This window comes from Gobius niger (assembly GCF_951799975.1).
Source record: "Gobius niger genome assembly, chromosome: 10".
Taxonomy (NCBI): Eukaryota; Metazoa; Chordata; class Actinopteri; order Gobiiformes; family Gobiidae; genus Gobius; species Gobius niger.
The window spans coordinates 11,779,822-11,799,094 of NC_136861.1; the positions used below are offsets into that span (position 1 = coordinate 11,779,822).

General features: G+C 40.2%; 3 protein-coding genes across 3 annotated transcripts; all 3 read left to right on the top strand.

Annotated features, from left to right (window-relative positions):
• Window positions 1–424: 424 nt before the first annotated feature.
• Window positions 425–4,569, top strand: LOC306969119 (amine sulfotransferase-like; the record flags this gene model as incomplete). The annotated part of the gene is made up of 6 exons (XM_079564720.1): window positions 425–566; window positions 1,940–2,145; window positions 3,242–3,368; window positions 3,453–3,547; window positions 3,629–3,794; window positions 4,460–4,569. 6 exons carry the CDS (start codon window positions 425–427, stop codon window positions 4,567–4,569), a joined length of 846 nt encoding a protein of 281 aa, XP_079420846.1.
• Window positions 4,570–8,064: 3,495 nt separating this feature from the next.
• LOC306969121 (amine sulfotransferase-like) lies at window positions 8,065–11,576 on the top strand (the record flags this gene model as incomplete). Its single annotated transcript, XM_079564722.1, has 5 exons — window positions 8,065–8,316; window positions 9,358–9,487; window positions 10,371–10,465; window positions 10,540–10,711; window positions 11,467–11,576. 5 exons carry the CDS (start codon window positions 8,065–8,067, stop codon window positions 11,574–11,576), a joined length of 759 nt encoding a protein of 252 aa, XP_079420848.1.
• Window positions 11,577–13,344: 1,768 nt separating this feature from the next.
• Window positions 13,345–19,249, top strand: LOC306969122 (amine sulfotransferase-like; the record flags this gene model as incomplete). Its single annotated transcript, XM_079564723.1, has 6 exons — window positions 13,345–13,486; window positions 15,567–15,769; window positions 17,506–17,632; window positions 17,704–17,798; window positions 17,866–18,037; window positions 19,140–19,249. 6 exons carry the CDS (start codon window positions 13,345–13,347, stop codon window positions 19,247–19,249), a joined length of 849 nt encoding a protein of 282 aa, XP_079420849.1.
• Between the last annotated feature and the right edge of the window lie 24 nt (window positions 19,250–19,273).

Sequence of the window (19,273 nt, forward strand, 5' to 3'; positions counted from 1 at the left end):
GGGGAATATTTACCAATTATTTTGCAAAGAGCCACACTGTATTAAACATCTCCAATCATGCAAAGAGCCGCACTCTGATTGGCCAAGAGCCGCATGCGGCTCGAGAGCCGCGGGTTGGCCACCCCTGGCTTAGAGGGTATAATTTGATGGTTTCAGATGCAGCCTCAGTCTAACCTGCCAAGTACTCACCCTGCTCCATTCCGGACACCAGCCTCGTCCAGCCCCAGCCTTTACCTGGTCCACTCCGGCCTCCACCATCGTGCCCTCTCCGAACCCCGCAACCCCAGCTCCGCCCAACCAGCCTGCAGCCATTTTCCAACTATTGTAAACATTAATCTTGTAGTTATCTATTCTCCGGCTACTCTTTGGGTCCCCCAAGCTGAGGTCATAACACTGCTAAAAGCAAAGCAAAGTTAGTCTGAAAATGGAACGGATCAATGAGTACTTAGGTCGATACAAAGGCTATAGCTTTGCCCTTGGATGGACGACTCCGGAGTATCTCGATGCACTGCACAGTTTTCAGATTAGAGACAGTGATATTTTCCTGGTTACCTACCCCAAATCAGGTTAGTCCATTACAGTGTAAAGCTGCCTTAAGCAATGTCTTTTTAAAAAAAAAATCATCAGTAGGTGGAATAGTGAACTCTGCTCCACCACCGGGAGATTTTGCATTGACAAAGTGTTTTGTATTGACAAAGTGCATTGACAAAGTGATACAAAGTGTATCTGCCTATTCCTAATGTAGTCTATTATGTGATATACCTTTGGAATACATGCATGGATAAGTGTGAAACTTGTTACACACATAGAGTGAGGTGTGTGAAAGTCAAAAGAGTTGAGTTTTTGTGTTGACAATCTAATTTTATATTTTTAAACTAATACATATGATCTTAAAACGTTTTACATGATACAGTGGCAATAGCACCATCTGCTGACTATATGGCCTCATAGCGGTGCCCTTTGTCGAGAGCATCTATAAATCTTTATTTTGACGTGCTCAGTCTTACACAGTAGCTACATTGCACTTTGAAATGAGTCCATGGTTACACATTTTTGCAAATGTCTTTATTTTACGTTATCTTACGTTTAAAAAGTCATACATTTGAATCTACCAGCTGCATCTGAATGAGCTACGGAAATCTCAATAATCAAGCATTTATTTGCACATGGGACAGAGATGTGTTGGGGATGGTGCTGTGAGGTGAGGGAGGTGCGATGTGCAGCGCCGGTCTGCTTCTTTACGAGTGTGGCGTATCTGGAGGTGTTTATTGGTAATGCATCGGTACCGAACCAGCAAAACGGGATTTCCAAGAGTAGTTTTAAAGAACAGTTCACTTGCATTTAAAGAATTCTCAATTTGTGATAGATTTTAGTTCCAAATTGATTGCTTCTTTCCCAGTGTTGGGAGTAACTAAAATACAAAATACATGTATTTAGAAAACCTATTCAGAATTCTGATTTTGAGTAACTGTATTCTGGTAAAGTTACTTTCATTTGAGACTGTTTAGAATACATTTAATTTCCAAATATCAAGGGAATACATCCCAGTACTCAATCATTACATTTTAGCTCCACATTGTACAACATTATTAAGGAAGAACTTCTTTCGACAGTTCATACAAACACTGCACATGTGTCACATGGTGCTGTATCTGCTGCTCCTCTGCATTTGCCAAGAGAGTTTCAGTTCCCAATTAATGGTAAGTTTATAACTGGTGTTCCAACGATCGCAGTCTTCATTTTTGTAATTACACGGCATATTCATATATAAATATAATGACAATCAATGTGAAAGTATTCAAAGTATTCAGAATACAGTACTCTGATTAGACAGAGTAACATAATATGTTATAAAACACATTTTAAGGCAATCATTCAGTATTCTGTTAACGAAATACAATTTCAAAGAATTCTCCCCAACACTGTTCTTTCCACACAGGGACGATCTGGACGCAGCAGCTCCTCATCAGCATCTGTGAGTTGTCCGGAGGGTTAAATGAGTATCCCAACAACCGGGAGCAGATGCCGTGGCTGGAGTTCCCAGGAGGAAGAGAGGACTACGCGTTGCGGCCCTCGCCAAGGCTGTTCTCAACCCACCTCCCTCCTGCCCTGACGCCTGCGGGGCTCAAGGAGAAGACTGCCAAGGTGACATTTAAAGGGCCTATGTCATGTAAAATCGACTTTTTGGAGCTTTTAGCCATGTTGTTCTGCTATTTCCTTATCAAAAACACCCCCAGAGTGGTTTGTGGCTTCATTCACGCAGTTCTCAGCAATCATCCTGAATTTGGCTCTCTGAGCAGCTGCTCCACCCTCTGCTGGAAAACGACTGAGTTGTGACACTCTGACGTTTTTTACGTCATGGTGTCAAACAGGAAGAGCCCAACTTCTGTAATGTAATGCCTTACGGCCTGATTTTAATTTAAAAACAAAACAAGAAAAAGGAAGCGCTTCCAGGCCAGGGCTGAAAACAAACCCTGAGCGTCAATGATTTCTGAAATCAATATCATTATTTCCAAGGATTGAAAACTGTTCGCTTTCTACAAAACAAGGTTGAATTATGTTTGCATGTGGACAAGGAGAGTTGCGTCGTTCTGCAAAATATCCATTAATCCGTGTTTATGAAAACATCACGGTACATAGCCTGGCCCATCCGCAAACTCCGGCCAATTATAATTTCCCTACATGTAGGCTACGTCTGGGTCTGATCTCAGTGGCCGCGTAACATCGGTTGAATTTCAACCTACCATTCAGTGAGCGGGGGAGGCGGGTGTTGTGGGTGACGTCAAGCATTTGCTGGTTGTAGTTTGGCTATTGACGGAAGTGAGCGGGGGAAGTCTTTAGGAGTTACTGCGCGGACGTTTTGCTCCTCGTATCATTACACCTCACAATATAGTCCCCCTTTTTATCTGCTTATAAAATCGACATGCTACATTTCTGTGTAAATATACTTCGCATGAAAACACATCACGTAACTTTATTTAAATAGGGAACACGTGGAAGAGCTTGGTAGCTTCTATCGTGAGCTTTTTTGGAGCTATGTGATATGTGGGAGAGGCTGCGTATGTGCTCCGTTTGCGTGACAGAGCGCACGGACAAAGATCAGACGGGGATATATTAACTCGACTAAGTGAGGTAAGAACATATCTCGGTATGTAAAAACGGTGGCCTATTCCTTTAACATGTTTGTTCTTGTGACCTAAATGCATCACGCTTTAAATTAGCATTTCTTTTGACTTCCCAGATGATTTATGTGATGCGGAATCCAAAGGACAACATTGCGTCCTATTACCATTTTCACAAGGTTATGGATGTCATGAAGAATCCTTACAGCTTTGAGGAGTTTTTGGAAGAGTATTTAGCAGGAAATGGTAAGAAACTACCTGTTTGGTCTTGTATATTGTACCCTACTCAATTGCTCGCTAAAGTAAGTCCTTTTTCTGTGTCCAACATAGTGCCAGCGTCCTCCTGGTTTGACCACATCAGAGAGTGGCATTCAGTCTGTGACCAGTACAACATCCTCTACCTGACATATGAGGACATGATTCTGGTGAGGAGTCTTTTAAAAAAAAAAAAAAAAACGTATATTCTTCCTTTGTACTTACTGTACTTATTACTGTTTTGATTGTAGGACCTGAGGGGAGCAGTGGTGAAAGTTTGTGGTTTCTTGAGTAAAAATCTTAGTGATGCAGACATCGATAAAGTGGTCGAGAAATCAACATTTGATGCGATGAAGGAGGACTCCAAAGCCAACTATGCGTTTTATGAGCGGCTCAGGGGAGACTTCATGCGCAAAGGTGACCCTCAGCCTTGTAGTTTAGGAATTTATGTGAACAAGTTACCTATGCTGGTTCTCATGTGGTTTTGGGACTCAACCAAGCTTGACAAGCCACGATTGAATTTAAAATATCCATCCATCCATTTCCTTCCGCTTTATCCGGGGCCGGGTCACGGGGGCAGCAGTCTCAGCCGAGATGCCCAGACACGCACACCTCCTTCAGCTGGGGGACCAGGCCAGCTCGGAGACATAGTCCCTCCAGTGTGTCCTGGGTCTTCCACGAGGCCTTGTCCCACTAGGGGAAATTAAAATATTACTGACAATATTTCGTTCCACTAATACCCTGCCCCCGCCGTCTGGAACTCACTCCCACAACCCATCAGGAACTCAGACTCACTATGTAGAACATTAAATCTCTTTTCAAAAACCCCTAGGCCCGCTTTTACTACAATTCTGTGATATTTTTTTTTGTACAATGTTAAGCATCTTTGAGTGTCAAAAAAGGCAAGTTTTGTGTGTTATTAATATTATTATAATTATTATTATTATCATCACACTATTTTCGAGATGAATCTGCTGTTGTGTCTTTGGACTTCAGTTTTATCCAATCCAGAGGGTTGAAACGCATTTATCCTTGGGCTTTTTTTAAATTGTATTTATGAATGACAAATTTTATGTTGGCAGGTCGTATTGGAGACTGGAAGAACACCTTCACTGTGGCTCAAAGTGAAAGAGTGGATCGAATTCTGGAGGAGAAACTTGGAGACATGAATTTGCAGTTTATCTTTGAATAAAACATGTCAATATGAATAATCTCCACAATAGCTGCAAACAGGATAGATACTGAAATGCATATGTATGTACTTTGATGATTGTTGCAAAGCATGTCTTTAGAAAGCAGTTCATCAACAGTCTTGTTATTTGTGCTTCAGAAATCATTAAAAATGCGATCACAGCTATTGAGGGATCTTGGCTTATTGTATTTTCTATTTGCAACCATTCAAACAAACAAAAGATCCCGATCCTTGCTTTATAGTGGCTTGGCCTAAGTGTGTAAAAGGCAGACTAAACTGGGCGGTTGAGAAAACACATTTCTGAGTAAACTCCCTCTGATCCTGAATGACAATGCTACTCTTTGACCATTCTTCCAACTGCAGGATGAGGCTTGAGTTGAACTTTGCACAGGTTTGTGAAACAACTCAGGAATTAACTATATTATCGGTCAAAATTGTGGTCCTTAGTCAGCAGTAAGGGGAGACACTACAGGCAAAACTAAATTTTTTCAGTTTTCAGGTTTTGGGCCAAATTGGTCTCTGAACATACAAGCTTTCACCCGGAAACAGAAAATATGCCTAATCTTCACAATAACATGTTTAAATATTGCACTGATTCAATGGTTGCCCATAGACTTATATGGGACAATGCAATTTCAAGGGCCTTTTTTCCAGCCTTGGACTGAACAATATTTGGAAGATTTTTTCAGAGGGATTTTTTATTATCTAATCCCTAGCCCCATTTATTGAGTTTTGAATGTCAAAAAATAAGGCGAAAATTACATTTTTACAAATTTTTCCACTAAAAAACAGCTTATTTTAAAACTAAACAAGAAATCCAAAATCCCCTCTGAAAACGTCTTGGCAACTCATTTATCAATAAAATGAAAATTTGAATGTAGCTCTATCTATTATTCAGATTTCGTCGCCGAAAAGTGAAATTTGGAGCATTTTAGGCATAAAACACCTTGTTCTTATATGAAAAGATAAAATGACAGAAAACTTGCAATGTATTTTTTTCTCACATTTATGCCAGTAGTCTTCAGCAAAAGTTTCAAATTGATATCTGCAAATATACATTTTTTCCCTTTTCACCCTTAAAGGGATATTTTAGGATTTTTGACACAGGGCCTCATTTCCTTGTTATTCAGAGTGTTGTTGATTTCTGGAGATTTTTTTTTAATTCATGCAGTCCTTACATTTGAAGAGTTTAGTGGTGCTAGTGCTAGGCTAGCGCATGCCTATGGTAACTAGCCTGCATTAAAAACAGTCTAACCCAAGCACAGTGCACCTGAGGCAAGTCACTTATAACACCAGACTATATAAATGTCTGTGTTGACTAAGTAATTTTGAAATATAACCATTTTGCATTTAAAATAACTTATATTTGAGCAGCATCGGCTTCCAGGTTGTAAGCTACGAAGCGGCGGAGTGATCTGCTCGGTTACCGGTCCTACAGTAGTTTGTTTACCTGTGGCCGGCATTACTAAACGTGGAATTCACCGAGGAGCATTCTACAAATCAGACATGGCAACGTTTGGGGGACGACCCCTTGATTTTGAAGGATTTGAGGTTTTTAATGCAGGCTACTAGTTACCATAGACATGCACTATCTAGCACCACTAAACTCTTCAAAAATAAGGCATGAATTTAAAAAATGTATACCTTCAGAAATCAACAACACTCTGGATAATGAGGCCCTTTGTCAAAAATCCTGAAATATCCCCTAAAGGCTTAAACTTTCTAGCATTAATTTTTGAATCACTGCTTTGAGATTTGAGATAAAAGACAATGATGTATTTTGGGTTATTCATCCCAAATCAGGTCAGTGCCAGCTTTACAGCACCGTTTTACTCTTCAAAAGAAAAGTCCTTTGTTACACTTAAAAATAAAAGCCCTTTGTTACTCTTCAAAATAAAAGTCCTTTGTTACTCTTCAAAATGAAAGTACTTTGTTTCTCTTCAAAATAAAAACCCTTTGTAACTCTTCAAAATAAAAGCCCTTTGTTACTCTTCAAAATAAAAGCCCTTTGTTACTCTTCAAAATAAAAGTCCTTTGTTACTCTTCAAAATAGAAGCACTTTTCCACTCTCCAAAATAAAAGTCAAATTTTACTTTGTTTTCTAATCAAAAATAAAAGCCAAGTCTCCCTTCGATTAATTCTGATTAATTAATTACATGAGGCTTAATGTGATTAAAAATATTAATAAAAATGTATTAGGTAGACTTTACTTTAGCGGCCCAGACATTTCTTAGGAGGAACATAACCCTTAAACAGTTTTACAAATTTGATCCAATCAGATCCAATATTATCTGCAGTTTGCAGCCCTGATGGACGTGTGAAAACAGTGCTTTGTTCAAACAGACAATAGCTCATTGTAAAATCACCATCATTTCAGTTTAGCTAACACACCTCAAAGTAAACTCCACTGGCTAATCTGATCCTGGAAGAATAGCTCCCGGAAGAGGATGGACCTAAACCTTTTAAATACGTTTGGGACAAAGGTTGAACTTCATTCAGTCTCTGTGAAAATGATGGCCCTAAATCATTACAAAGGCTTTAATTTTCCGAGTAACTTGACATCGGCCGAACACATCGAATCACTCCAGAGCTTGGAGATACGAGACGATGATGTACTTTTGGTGACTTATCCTAAATCAAGTAGGCGACACCGATGATGTCTTTACTGGTGTGGAGGATGGGAATTATAGGGCTGGAAGAATCAGGAACATAATCAAATTGTATTTTTTTTTTCCCTCACATAATACAATTAGATTTGTAAATTAGTTCTGAAGTCAAAATTTCAAGACGAGACACTGTAGGTGAATAGGGAAAAAAATTAAATTTACAGAGATTCATTTGAAACTTTTGCTGTAGATTACTGGTATAAATGTCATTTTATATTTTTATATTCGCCTTATTTTTTGACATTCAAAACTCAATGTAAATGGTCTCAACTAATATAGCGCTTTTCCACCTACATTAGGCACTCAAAGCGCTTTACAGCAAGGATCCACTCACCCATTCATACACCAATGTACGCAGACACTGGGGGCAATGTGGGTGAAGTGTCTTGCCCAAGGACACAACGACAGTGTGCACCTTCTGGAGGTGGGATTCGAACCCCCGACCTTCCAATCATGAGACGACCCACTCTACCATCTGCGCCACTGTCGCCACAGGCCAGGAATTAGATATTAAAAAATCCCTCTGAAAACATCTTCAAAATATTGTTCAGTCCAAGGCTGGAAAATTTGAAGTCGGTTGGAGCTCCTGATGTGGAGATAGTGTCGCCACAATGAGAGGAAAATGCGTTTTGAGAGAAAGGCCCTTGAAATTGCGTTGTCCTATATACATCTATGGGGAAACATTGAATCAGCACAATATTTAAACATGTTATTGTGAAGATTAGGTATATTGTTTGTGTCCGGGTGACAGCTTAGCATGTTCAAAGACCAATTTGGCCGAAAACCTGAAAACTGCCTGTAGTGTCTCCTTAAGACCCTTTTGCTAAGTATGTCCAGTGGAAGCGTGAAGTTGACAGCAGGTTTGCTCCACACAGGCACCATCTGGACCCAGCAGATCATCATCTCCATCTATGAGTTGTCCGAAAAGCTGCCCGAGTATCCCACCAACCTGGAGCAGATGCCGTTTCTAGAGTTTAACCCATTTCAGGAAGATCACTCAAAACGGCCCTCTCCTCGACTGTTCTCCTCTCACCTCCCTCCCAACCTCATACCACCAGGAGTCAAGGACAAGAAATCAAAGGTAAAACTAAAAGATGCACAGCTATAAAATTACACAATGGAGAGATTTTTTTCCCCTCAAACTTGTGTGTAAATACTGCTAAAGTGGTGCTAGCCCACAGTTAGCTTTGCCTGTTAGCCTGTTAGCTTCTTCTTCGTGATTCCGTTAATGTGTATTGCGCCTCCGACCCGGTGCAGGGAAAGTTGCAATTGTGGTTTTCTAAACACCTAAACCTTTTCTAAACAGATTTTGTTTTGATGTTTTGATTTCATATTTACGTCTGTTGTTGCTGTTTCAATGCAGATGTTCATTAATGTCCACTGTCCAAATAAAACTTTAGTGCATGGCATGAATCAGTATAAGTTGTGGTTATCATAGTTTTTGTAAATATCTTCAGAAAGTCAATATGCAGTGAAAAAAACATAGAAAACCTCTATCGTGCAAAAAGGCAAGGCCGAATTTTGTACTGGAACTGCTTTTAATTTAGTTTCTTGAGAATGAGCCAAAAACATTGACTAGCCTACAATAGAAGATGTACAAAGTTTTTCATTGGCCCTCAAAGGGACGATACGGAGTTTAAAAATGTTAAAATTAAGTATTTTCCTCCCCCTTCATGTTTCAGCAATGTCCTAACGTGTAGAATGAGCCCAGACCTGTTCACCACAACTGCCGCTAAAATCCTGCACTGTCACTCAAAAAGGTGTTAATTCGGGTCCGAAGTGCCGTCATGCACGAGCTTAATATAGATGGTGCAGTTACATGTATGACCTGAGGTGGCAGTAGTGAGTATAAAATGGCTAACTTGCATCTAGCCCCTTTAAGGCACATGCAAGAGGTTCAGTGAACAAAAGGAAAAAAAGAGGTGAAATAGGACAGCCTTGCCTGGTTGCTCTAGAAAATGTAAAAGTCGGCCCATTAACACTTGTATTACCCCCAGAGGGACTACGGAAAGGATTTACTGAAGTAAAAAAGTTACTTAGTTCTTCTTTAACGAGCACACCTTAATATAAAGCGACATCCATGTTTCTCCTTTCTTCTAATCTATTTCCTCTGTCTTTTCAGGTTGTGTACGTCTCGCGAAATCTAAAGGACAACATTGTGTCATATTATCACTTCAGCTACGCCTTTAATGATCTGGCCAGCCCTAAAAGCTTTGATGACTTCCTGGAGTGCTACTTGGCCGGACACGTGAGTATGTGAGAAACTTACATTTATTTTACATTTATTAAAGCAGTACTAAGTAACTCTTGCCCCTAGAGGCCATAAGCGCATCTGCAGGTGTCGTAGCATGTTACGATTTTTTACCTTATTAATTGTCTTGGAGAGTAAATACTATGTTGACAGAAAAGGCGAAGGGAGAGAGGGATATTGTACATCCAATTATACAATGGAAATATTTTTTTTCACTCAAACTTGGCTGTAAATACTGTTTAAAGTGACGTTAGCCCGCAGTTAGCTTTGCCCGTTAGCATGTTAGCTTCTTCTTCGTGATTCTATTAGTGTGTATTGGTGGCTCCGGTCAGGTGGCAGCCAAGTTGCAAACATGGTTTTCTGGCCAGAGACACCAGGGGGAGATGAAAGACCCTCTGTGGGGGTAACACTTGTATTACCCCCACAGGGACTATGAAAAGGATTTATTAAGGTAAACACGTTACTTAGTACTGCTTTAACTTTGAACCACAGGCCACAACGTGTGCATTGCTTTCGACAAACCTTTAGCTGGTCCTCCATTTAAGACAAATTAAGAACATCTAAATAAGCATTTCAGACATAAGACAATTTATACATGATAAGACCCCAAAGACAATACATTTTTAAGAGGACATTTTACTGAGAACTGTCTTGATGAATTTAAAATCAGAAAATTCATTTATTATTGCATATGCAAACAGTACAGCGCCTCAATCATGAAACACTACTTTTATTCTCACTTGCTACGTGACAGTATCACGATTTAATTAGTGACAGTATCACGATTTAATTAACAAGAACACAACCGCTAATGAAGGGCAGATCTGTCCAAAAATACCCAGCTTTAATTTTCTTTATCATGGATCTGCTGTATACGTCCACAGTGGGGGCTTCCTCCTGGTTTGACCACATCAGAGCGTGGCATTCAGTCTCTGACCAGTACAACATCCTCTACCTGACGTATGAGGACATGATTCTGGTGAAGAACCTTTGAAAACAATAGGCATTAAATCTTGTAATAACCTTTGTAATGACTTTTGTTTTCTTTTGTAGGACCTCAGGGAAACAGTGATAAAAATCTGCACTTTCTTGGGTAAAAATCTCAGCGATAAAGATATTGATACAGTTGTAGAGAAATCCAAATTTGAGACGATGAAGGAGGACTCCAAAGCCAACTATAAGTTTCTTCCAAAGGAGAGGGTCAGCGGAGACTTCATGCGGAAAGGTAATCCTGAACCTCTATTGCCCTGCACTTTATAGCATAGATACAGACGGCATCTTGTCATAAAAGGGGGGCGTGGCTTCGCCCTGGGGGAAAATAGAATCTTTAGAGAAACACAATTTTCCACTGTTTTTGCCATTTTCTGGTGAAATATGAACTTATCTATCACATAAAAAAAGTCAAGTGTAAATCGGGCCCATATGGATATTTTCTCACAGCAGATTGTTCAGTAGAAGTGAAAAAACGGCAGTCGAAGCTAGCACTAGCTAACCGTTAGCATTAGCCCGATGCTAACATGCAGCATCAAGTTAGCATTCTCCATTATTCATGTATTTATGGGCTGTTGAATCACTTTGCTCCTCTGCATGTCTTTGTATCTTTATTTAGTAGAAAACTATATTTATAATTCAGCATTTGTTAAAGTAGTTTTTGAATAATTAGAGAAAGTTTATATTTTTCTCCAAATTGTTTTCCCCCTTAACTGTTTTCAAACATGACCATATATGGGCGATTCTAGAGATGCCGTCTGTATCTATAGGAGGGAGTCAATGGAACTCAAGTCTCGCACTCAGCTTTACATAAGTATGAGGGCTGGACTCGAACAACAAGAACTCAAGGCTGACTTGAGACTATACAATAAGACTTGGTGGAAGAGTGAAAAACATGTCCTCCTTTAAACACTCAGATCTACAACCTCCCGCTGACACTTTTAACAATTTATGAAGAATATGGATACAAATCTAATGGTATTTCCACAGGCCGCATTGGAGACTGGAAGAACACCTTCACTGTGGCTCAAAGTGAAAGACTGGATCGAATCCTGGAGGAGAAACTAGCCGGCCTGAGTCTGGAGTTCATCTGGGAATAAAAGAACAGTCACAAATAAAAGATTTTGTTTTGGTGTTTTGATTTCATATTTACGTCTGTTGTTGCTGTTTCAATGCAGATGTTCATTAATGTCCACTGTCCAAATAAAGACTTTAGTGCACGACATAAATCAGTATAAGTTGTGGTTATCATAGTTTTTGTAAATATCTTCAGAAAGTCAATATGCAGTGAAAAAAACATAGAAAACCTCTATCGTGCAAAAAAGGCAAGGGAGAATTTTGTACTGGAACTGCTTTTAATTTAGTTTCTCGAGAATGAGCCAAAAACATTGATTAGCCTACAATAGAAGATGTACAAAGTTTTTCATTGGCCCATAAAGGGACGATACAGAGTTTAAAAATGTTAAAATTAAGCATTTTCCTTCATTTCCTTCATGTTTCAACAATGTCCTAATGTGTAGAATGAGCCCAGACCTGTTCACCACAACTGCCTCTAAAATCCTGCACTGTCACTCAAAAAGGTGTTAATTTGGGTCTGAAGTGCTGTCATGCACGAGCTTAATATAGAAGGTGCAGTTACACATATGACCTGAGGTGGCAGTAGTGAGTATAAAATGGCTAACTTGCATCTAGCTCCTTTAAGGCACATGCAAGAGGTTCAGTGAAAAAAAGGAAAAACAGATGTGAAATAGGACAGCCTTGCCTGGTTGCTCTAGAAAATGTAAAAGTCTGTGATGTGAGGCCGTTTTTTCACATGGGCTGTAGGATTATTGTACAAGGCTTTAATCCACTAAAGACAAACAAACAAACAAACAAACAAACAAACAAACACAAAGTTTCAAATTATGTCATTTTTCTTACGTTCTTGCATTGGACACATCTTCAGTGAAGGACCCAGGGTCATAGGGTGTCTTTGATCTTCACACCCTCACCTGGGCGATCCAACCGGCGTTGATCAGGCCCCGGTTGGGTCGAGGGTTGTGTCCAAGCAGCGTGCTACTCCATGCGTCTCCCCTTTTGATCCACAGCCACCGAAAGAGGCTTTTTCAGCTGCCTCACTGATGTTTTTGGTAGCTATTCTCTAAAGCAGGGGTGTCAAACTCATTTTGGGTCGCAGGCCGAAATTCAGCTCCCACGGCGGGTCGCGGGCCGCATATAATAGAGATATTTTTTCCAATAAATTAATAATAATAAGCTGTGATTTGGTCAAAGCCCCAACTTGACTGTAGCTTCATTAATAACAACGGCTTATACTTGTATTGCACTTTACAAGCCTGTGTTATATAGTTCATTCACTCCACACTTGGTGGTGGTAAACTGTTATTGAAGCCACAGCCACCCTGGGGCAGACTGTCCATTTACCACGTGGATATATAATGTGTTCATATTCTAAGCTCTTATTATGTCAGTGCCCTCTGCTGGACACGTGTGGAACTCTTTCCTTTTTTTTTAATTTAATGCCCCCTCGTGGCATTCACACACAGGAATGGGCTAGCCTTAGTTTTCATCTCGTGGGCCGGATGTGGCCCGCGGGCCATATGTTTGACACCCTTGCTCTAAAACAACCCTCTTATGCCAAGGAGCCTGAATGCCCGATGCACAGTTTGACTTAGAAAGCCCCTGCAGTCCACTTCTACTGGCTCACAGCATACCTTAAGATAAAATTGCAAATACTCGTATACTCTCACATATTCATTGTGCTGTGTACCTTTTATCTCTATATGGGATAACAGGGTCCAAAGTGCGAGATCCAGCTTCTTTAGAGCGGCGGCATGGACTTTCTTTTTCCTTTTCTCTCTCCTATGAACGATGGAGCAGATCTCAGAGCATATAAGCAAATACAAAAACTTCAACTTTGCCATAGGTCTGACCACGGCGGAGTATATTGATTCACTCCAGAGCTTTGAGATACAAGACAGCGACGTTTTCCTGGTCACTTATCCCAAATCAGGTCAGTTATCACAAAAAAGTGTGGTTGAATTGATTCTGTAATAAAGGGGGGGATCCAGGAGGACAAAGTCATTGTCAGGGCAGTGCTGGGCAGGTGTAAATTTAGATTTAGATAAACTATTAGGCCAGGCAAGGCGTTATTAATAGGTGGTGTTCACGTTTTAGGGGCCAATACAACTCTATGGGAGAAATACAGTTTTTGTAAGAAATCTCAAAAACGAAAATGAGCAATGTTTTCCCTTCTCAGTATTTGGTAGTGATTGCATTCACAAACCCGCCGTATTATTTTTATGGCTGAAAGTCCTTACTCCTTGACATCAGGCTCATGTTTTTGAATATTGCCACCACTTTTGCATGCCTTTCAGAGAAAATAATTGAACATTAGCTCACATAGTCTGACAGAGAAGACAATGACGTTTGAGACCGTTTTTGTTTTATGTGGATTCTTCCAGTACTGAGTAAGATATTAACCAAAAACTAAGACAAAACAAATGTGAGCAAATATTTCATGTGGTGGAACTTCATTTGAAAAGTTATACTGTTTTGTATAACAAATGATGCCTTTCTATATTTGATCTACTGCTTTTTTGTTTTTTATTATTCGGGTCATTCCGCCAAAACGGTGCCTTTTGTGTCCAAAGAAAATAAACAGCCACAAAATGGCTAATTTTTTTGTAATATTTAATAGTTTTGAAACAATTTCACAATTTTATTTAAAAGAAAGAGAATCCAAAAATAACATTTTCATAAAAATGTGTCTGTGATTTTTCATCCTTTATAAGGTATAAAATGTGTAAATTGTTGCTAAAACTACTTAATTACTTTGTCCACTAAGACATCTCATTATTTTACTGTTTTTAAGTATGAAAAAAAAATCTTATTTCTAAGAAATATTTGCAGTTTAATGTGTGTCCCTAAGCTTTTGTCATTCCTGTTACAAACTACAAAAACTCTCCACATATTAATGGTTCAGTCCAATGACGTCACAATCAAGAAGTTGTTACATTCAGAAGAGACTTTCCAAAGATCTAAACCAATCTGTGACTCTGTCTCTTCAATATTTTACTTTATGAACTATTTGTGGACATTTGGAGAGGAGGCAAATATACACGTCATTCCTGTTCCCAATGTTTAATATGTAAATCCAAGTATGTTTCTGTTCCAACGTATTTAATCAATGTAGTTTCAGTGGGTACAGTCTGTGCTTCTGTGTTAGCATTAGCATTAGCCTGGAGTTGGCAAATTGGTCAAATTTTGTCATTCATTTTACCGTCATTACTGTTACCATTCTGAGAAAAGGAAAAATCCATTAAAAAAAATTATATGAGAGACTGAGATGACCCCCATACATTTTTGTACACCTAAACATATGCTTATCTAAAAAAAAAAAAAATCGGAAAAGGCACCGATTTGGCGGAATGTCCTATTGGTTTTGAGTGTGAGATCTCTCTACCTTTTCTCACATGACATTAAAGGGGATTGTAAGAGGAACTCACTCCCTGGAGAAGGATTTTTGATTTTGGCTGGGGTAAACACCCCACACACAATGTTTTCAAAGGCTTCACAGCTAGAAGGTCCCAGGTTCGATTCCTGGCCAGACGAGGCCTTTCTGTGTGGAGTCTGCATGTTCTCCTGCATAGGTTTCCCCCAGGTTTTCTCTGCCACTAAAAAAATGTACAAGTTAATCCTCCAGCCTGCTGCGTCTATCCACAGCTCCTACAGGTTGCCCCAGCAACATTGAAGGATGGGTGAACAAACTTCCCTACAGGGATTAATTAAGTATAATTGAACTTAATTCAGATAATTTTATGCAGAAAGAGTGCTTTATGTGCCTTGCTCAAGGACACAGGTGCTGTTTAAAGCCAGCACAGGTCGAGGCTGGGTTTACTTTAAACCCCTGGCTTACAGTATAATAGTGAATACAACTGCCTTGTTTTTCAGGTAATGCGTGTGCTCCGATACAGGAGTGTGTTTGGTCAAAAGATATGAACACGATTTTAATTTAATTATTATTTTCCTTGATCGTGAGTTAAAGCTTTAATTCTGACAAAGTCTCTCTTCACCGTCGTCTCCTCCCTCAGGTACGATCTGGACGCAGCAGATCATCGTCTCCGTCTGTGAGGCGGAGGGCGCTCTCGGAGACGACCAGAACAACATGCAGAAGATGCCCTGGATCGAGTACCCGCAGTCGGGGCAGGACTCTCTGAGGTGCTCCCCGCGCCTCTTCACCTCCCACCTGCCCCCGCGCCTTCTGCCCCCCCAGCTCAGGGACAAGAAGGCCAAGGTGATCGTGAACTCCAACTAAACTTAAATGATCACACCTTTAAGCGCGGTCTTAAACCTTTGGGACCGTGCTTTGTGAAAGATCATATCATAAGTCAGACTTCAATAGGCTACTTATTTGGGGGGCTAGATGCATGTTGGTCATTTTATACTCACTACTGCCACCTTAGGTAATACGTGTAACTGCACCTTCTATATTAAGCTCGTGCATGACGGCACTTCAGACCCGAACAACTTTTTGAGTGACAGTGCAGGATTTTAGAGGCAGTTGTGGTGAACAGGTCTGAGCTCATTCTACATATTAGGACATGGCTGGAACATGTAGGGGGAGGAAATACATAATTTAGCATGTATAAACTCCGTATGGTCCCTTTAAGTCATGTTATTCTTGAGTAAATAGTTGGTAACTTCTACTTCTGAGAACAGGACAGATTTTTTTTTCCCGTTAAAGCTGTGCAACATAATGCAATACTAGAATAAAACAGCGTTTTCCAACCAGGGGTACGGGAGCCCCCTTTCAAAGAAAGGTTAGCTCAAATCATGTTTTTCAGTAAAAGATTAGACTTTGAGAGTATTTTAGCTCTATTTTGTTGGCAGGATCCTCAAGTTACGGGGTACTCGGAGTAATGCTTCAAGGGGTTAGTGGGACAAAAAGGTTGGGAACCACTGGATTAAAATACAATAACAGGTGGTCAAATATGAGATTTAAACAGGGATCATCAACCAAATATTTTACTTTTATAACCCACTGTAAGGTCTCATTAGGAGCATGATGCACATTTGCTTATGCATCAGTGGTTTATGACTGTAGTTGAAGTTTAGATGTAGCAACAAATAACCCAAAATGTTACGCAGTGCGCCTTTAAAGGAACAGGCCACCGTTTTTACATACTGAGATATGTTCTTACCTGAGCTTAGACGAGTTGATACGTACCTGTCTGCTCATTGTGTGTGCCCTCAGTCACGCAAAACGACCAAAGATGTTGTTAGCATTTGGCCTCTCCCAGTATACTCCTATAACTCCAAACGGGGGTGAAGTTGGAAGCTACCGCGCTCTTTCATTGGCACGAAGACCAAACAAGTACATATCAACTCGTCTAAGCTCAGGAAAGAACATATCACAGTATGGAAAAACGGTGGCCTGTTCCTTTAAATTCTCTAAACGCTGTACCTATAAAACAAACTATTACCTACTCATCGCCAATAAACGGCCAATATAAAACGAACAAATAAAGTGCAAGGTACATCATAAGCGTATTGTTTTATGGCTAAATATGCTTAGATATCTTCTTGTACAGAGGGAAGTGGAACTTTTCTGTTTGTTACAAAATGACACATGTAGACGTAAAACAGGGGTAGGCAAGTTTGTGTCATGGAGGGCCGATTTTCTTCAACGCCAAAACACCAAGGGCCAAAACTCACTATTGTAGCCCAAAGTAAAGTACCTTGTTTCTACAGGTATAAGTTTTGCACATAATATATGACCTAATGGGGAGTTTTGCTGGGAAATGTGAACATATTGACAGTATTTTCCACATTTTAGAGTCCTTTTCACAAATTTGGTCATTGGACATTTATGAATAAATGTTTCTTCAAAAATTCTCTTGGGGGCCAAAGGTTTTATGCTGGAGGGCCGAATTTGGCCTGACGTTGCCTACCCCTGACGTAAAAAGTGCAATGCCAAAGTAACATTCGCCTCTCCCTGCAGTCACTTTAACGTGTTTTTTTTTCTTACAGATCATTTATGTCATGAGAAACCCAAAGGACAACATTGCCTCTTACTTCCACTTCAGTCAAGTCTACCGCGAGATGGACACACCGAAGAGCTTTGACGAGTTTTTGGAAAAATATTTAGCAGGAAACGGTACAAGCAAATCAACATTTCACACAAAAAAGAATAATTGGGCTCGTGATTCTGAAAACTTTCTGTTACAGTTGAAGGTTCGTCCTGGTTTGACCACATCAGGGCGTGGCGTTCAGTCAGCGACCAGTACAACATCCTCTACCTGACGTACGAGGGCATGACTCTGGTGAGGAGTCGGAAATGAATTACACCAAACCTGACAATTTCCTTTTGTGATGACTTCTGTTTTGCAGGACTTGAAGGGAGCGGTGGTGAAAATCTGCAATTTCTTGGGTAAAAAACTCAGTGACGCAGACGTTGATAAAGTTGTAGAGAAATCAACATTTAAGAAGATGAAGGAGGACTCCAAAGCCAACTATACGTTTTTACCAGATGGATCTCTTCAGGGAGACTTTATGCGCAAAGGTAACACTGGCTGGACTTATTTATTTTTGTTTCCGACTGCCGTGACGCAAAATCCACATTAGGGTTAGATATCGAGATATTTTGCAATCTCACTGAGGTTTTATGCAACATCCGAAGACAAAAACACAAGGTGACTTAAAAGTGCGCAACGGTCATTTATAAACTTCGTTCCAAGGCAAAATATTTCTAAAGATAAAATATAGCCTGATAAAACTAAAGAGAAAACAGTCAATGTTGTTGTCATGGCAACGTGTAAACAAGCAGCTACCTCCCCCTCTTACTACAGTGGCGTTTTTATGCCTTTTTCTGTGAATAGCATTTGCAGTTTCTGTGTTCCACATCATTGTACTGGATACTTTTGTACATCTTTGCTGTGTTTTTTGAGGTTCAGCAATTTTTTTGCTACAGAGTCCATACTAATTAAGAAGGACCCAGCATTTAAAAAGTAAACAGCTGGCTCATGAGCTAAAGACATTTGAGACCAACATATTTCTTCTTAAACACTGAAGAGGCACCAAGAGCCGCCCACACCTGCACCACAGTGGAGGCACCACAAGGAGGCACTACAGGAAACAAAAAAGGGAGAAACAAGGAGGTATCCAGGCAAGACTCGCAGCGTCACACATGCCATTTGTCCCTATTGTTCTGACAGATGTTTGTTCACTGGAGAATAAGACGGATTATATTCGACTGAAAAGCACATCCTAGAAGCTGGTAAAAGACTGTAGAGCGGAGGGAATGGAAGGAGCTAAGGAGGAGATGGATGAGCTGACTAGTGCAGGACACCACGCTCTGAAACCGGGACAAACCCAACACCGTTTCAGAGGAGACTGAAGGCAGTACTCCGGATACCTCGATCTCCAGAAACAGGCTGCTCAAATCAGCCCACAATGGCAAATAATTTGTTGACAAATAAAGCACTTATAGTAGTTACTGACTTAAAAATAGTAACTACAACCTCGCAATAATGACTTAATAAAAGGGAACAAACTGAGCGGGGCAGTTTTTTCCATTGCATCCAGCAGACCAGGGGTTCGGGAAGGATTTAATTAGTTCAAATGTAGTCTTTTGTTGTTAAAATAATTCCATATTCTTTCTACAGGCCTCATTGGAGACTGGAAGAACATCTTCACGGTGGCTCAAAGTGAAAGAGTAGATGAAATCCTGGCGCAGAGACTTGGAGACTTGAATCTGCAGTTTATATGGCAGTAAAACAGTTTTTTCCCTCTCAAGGCA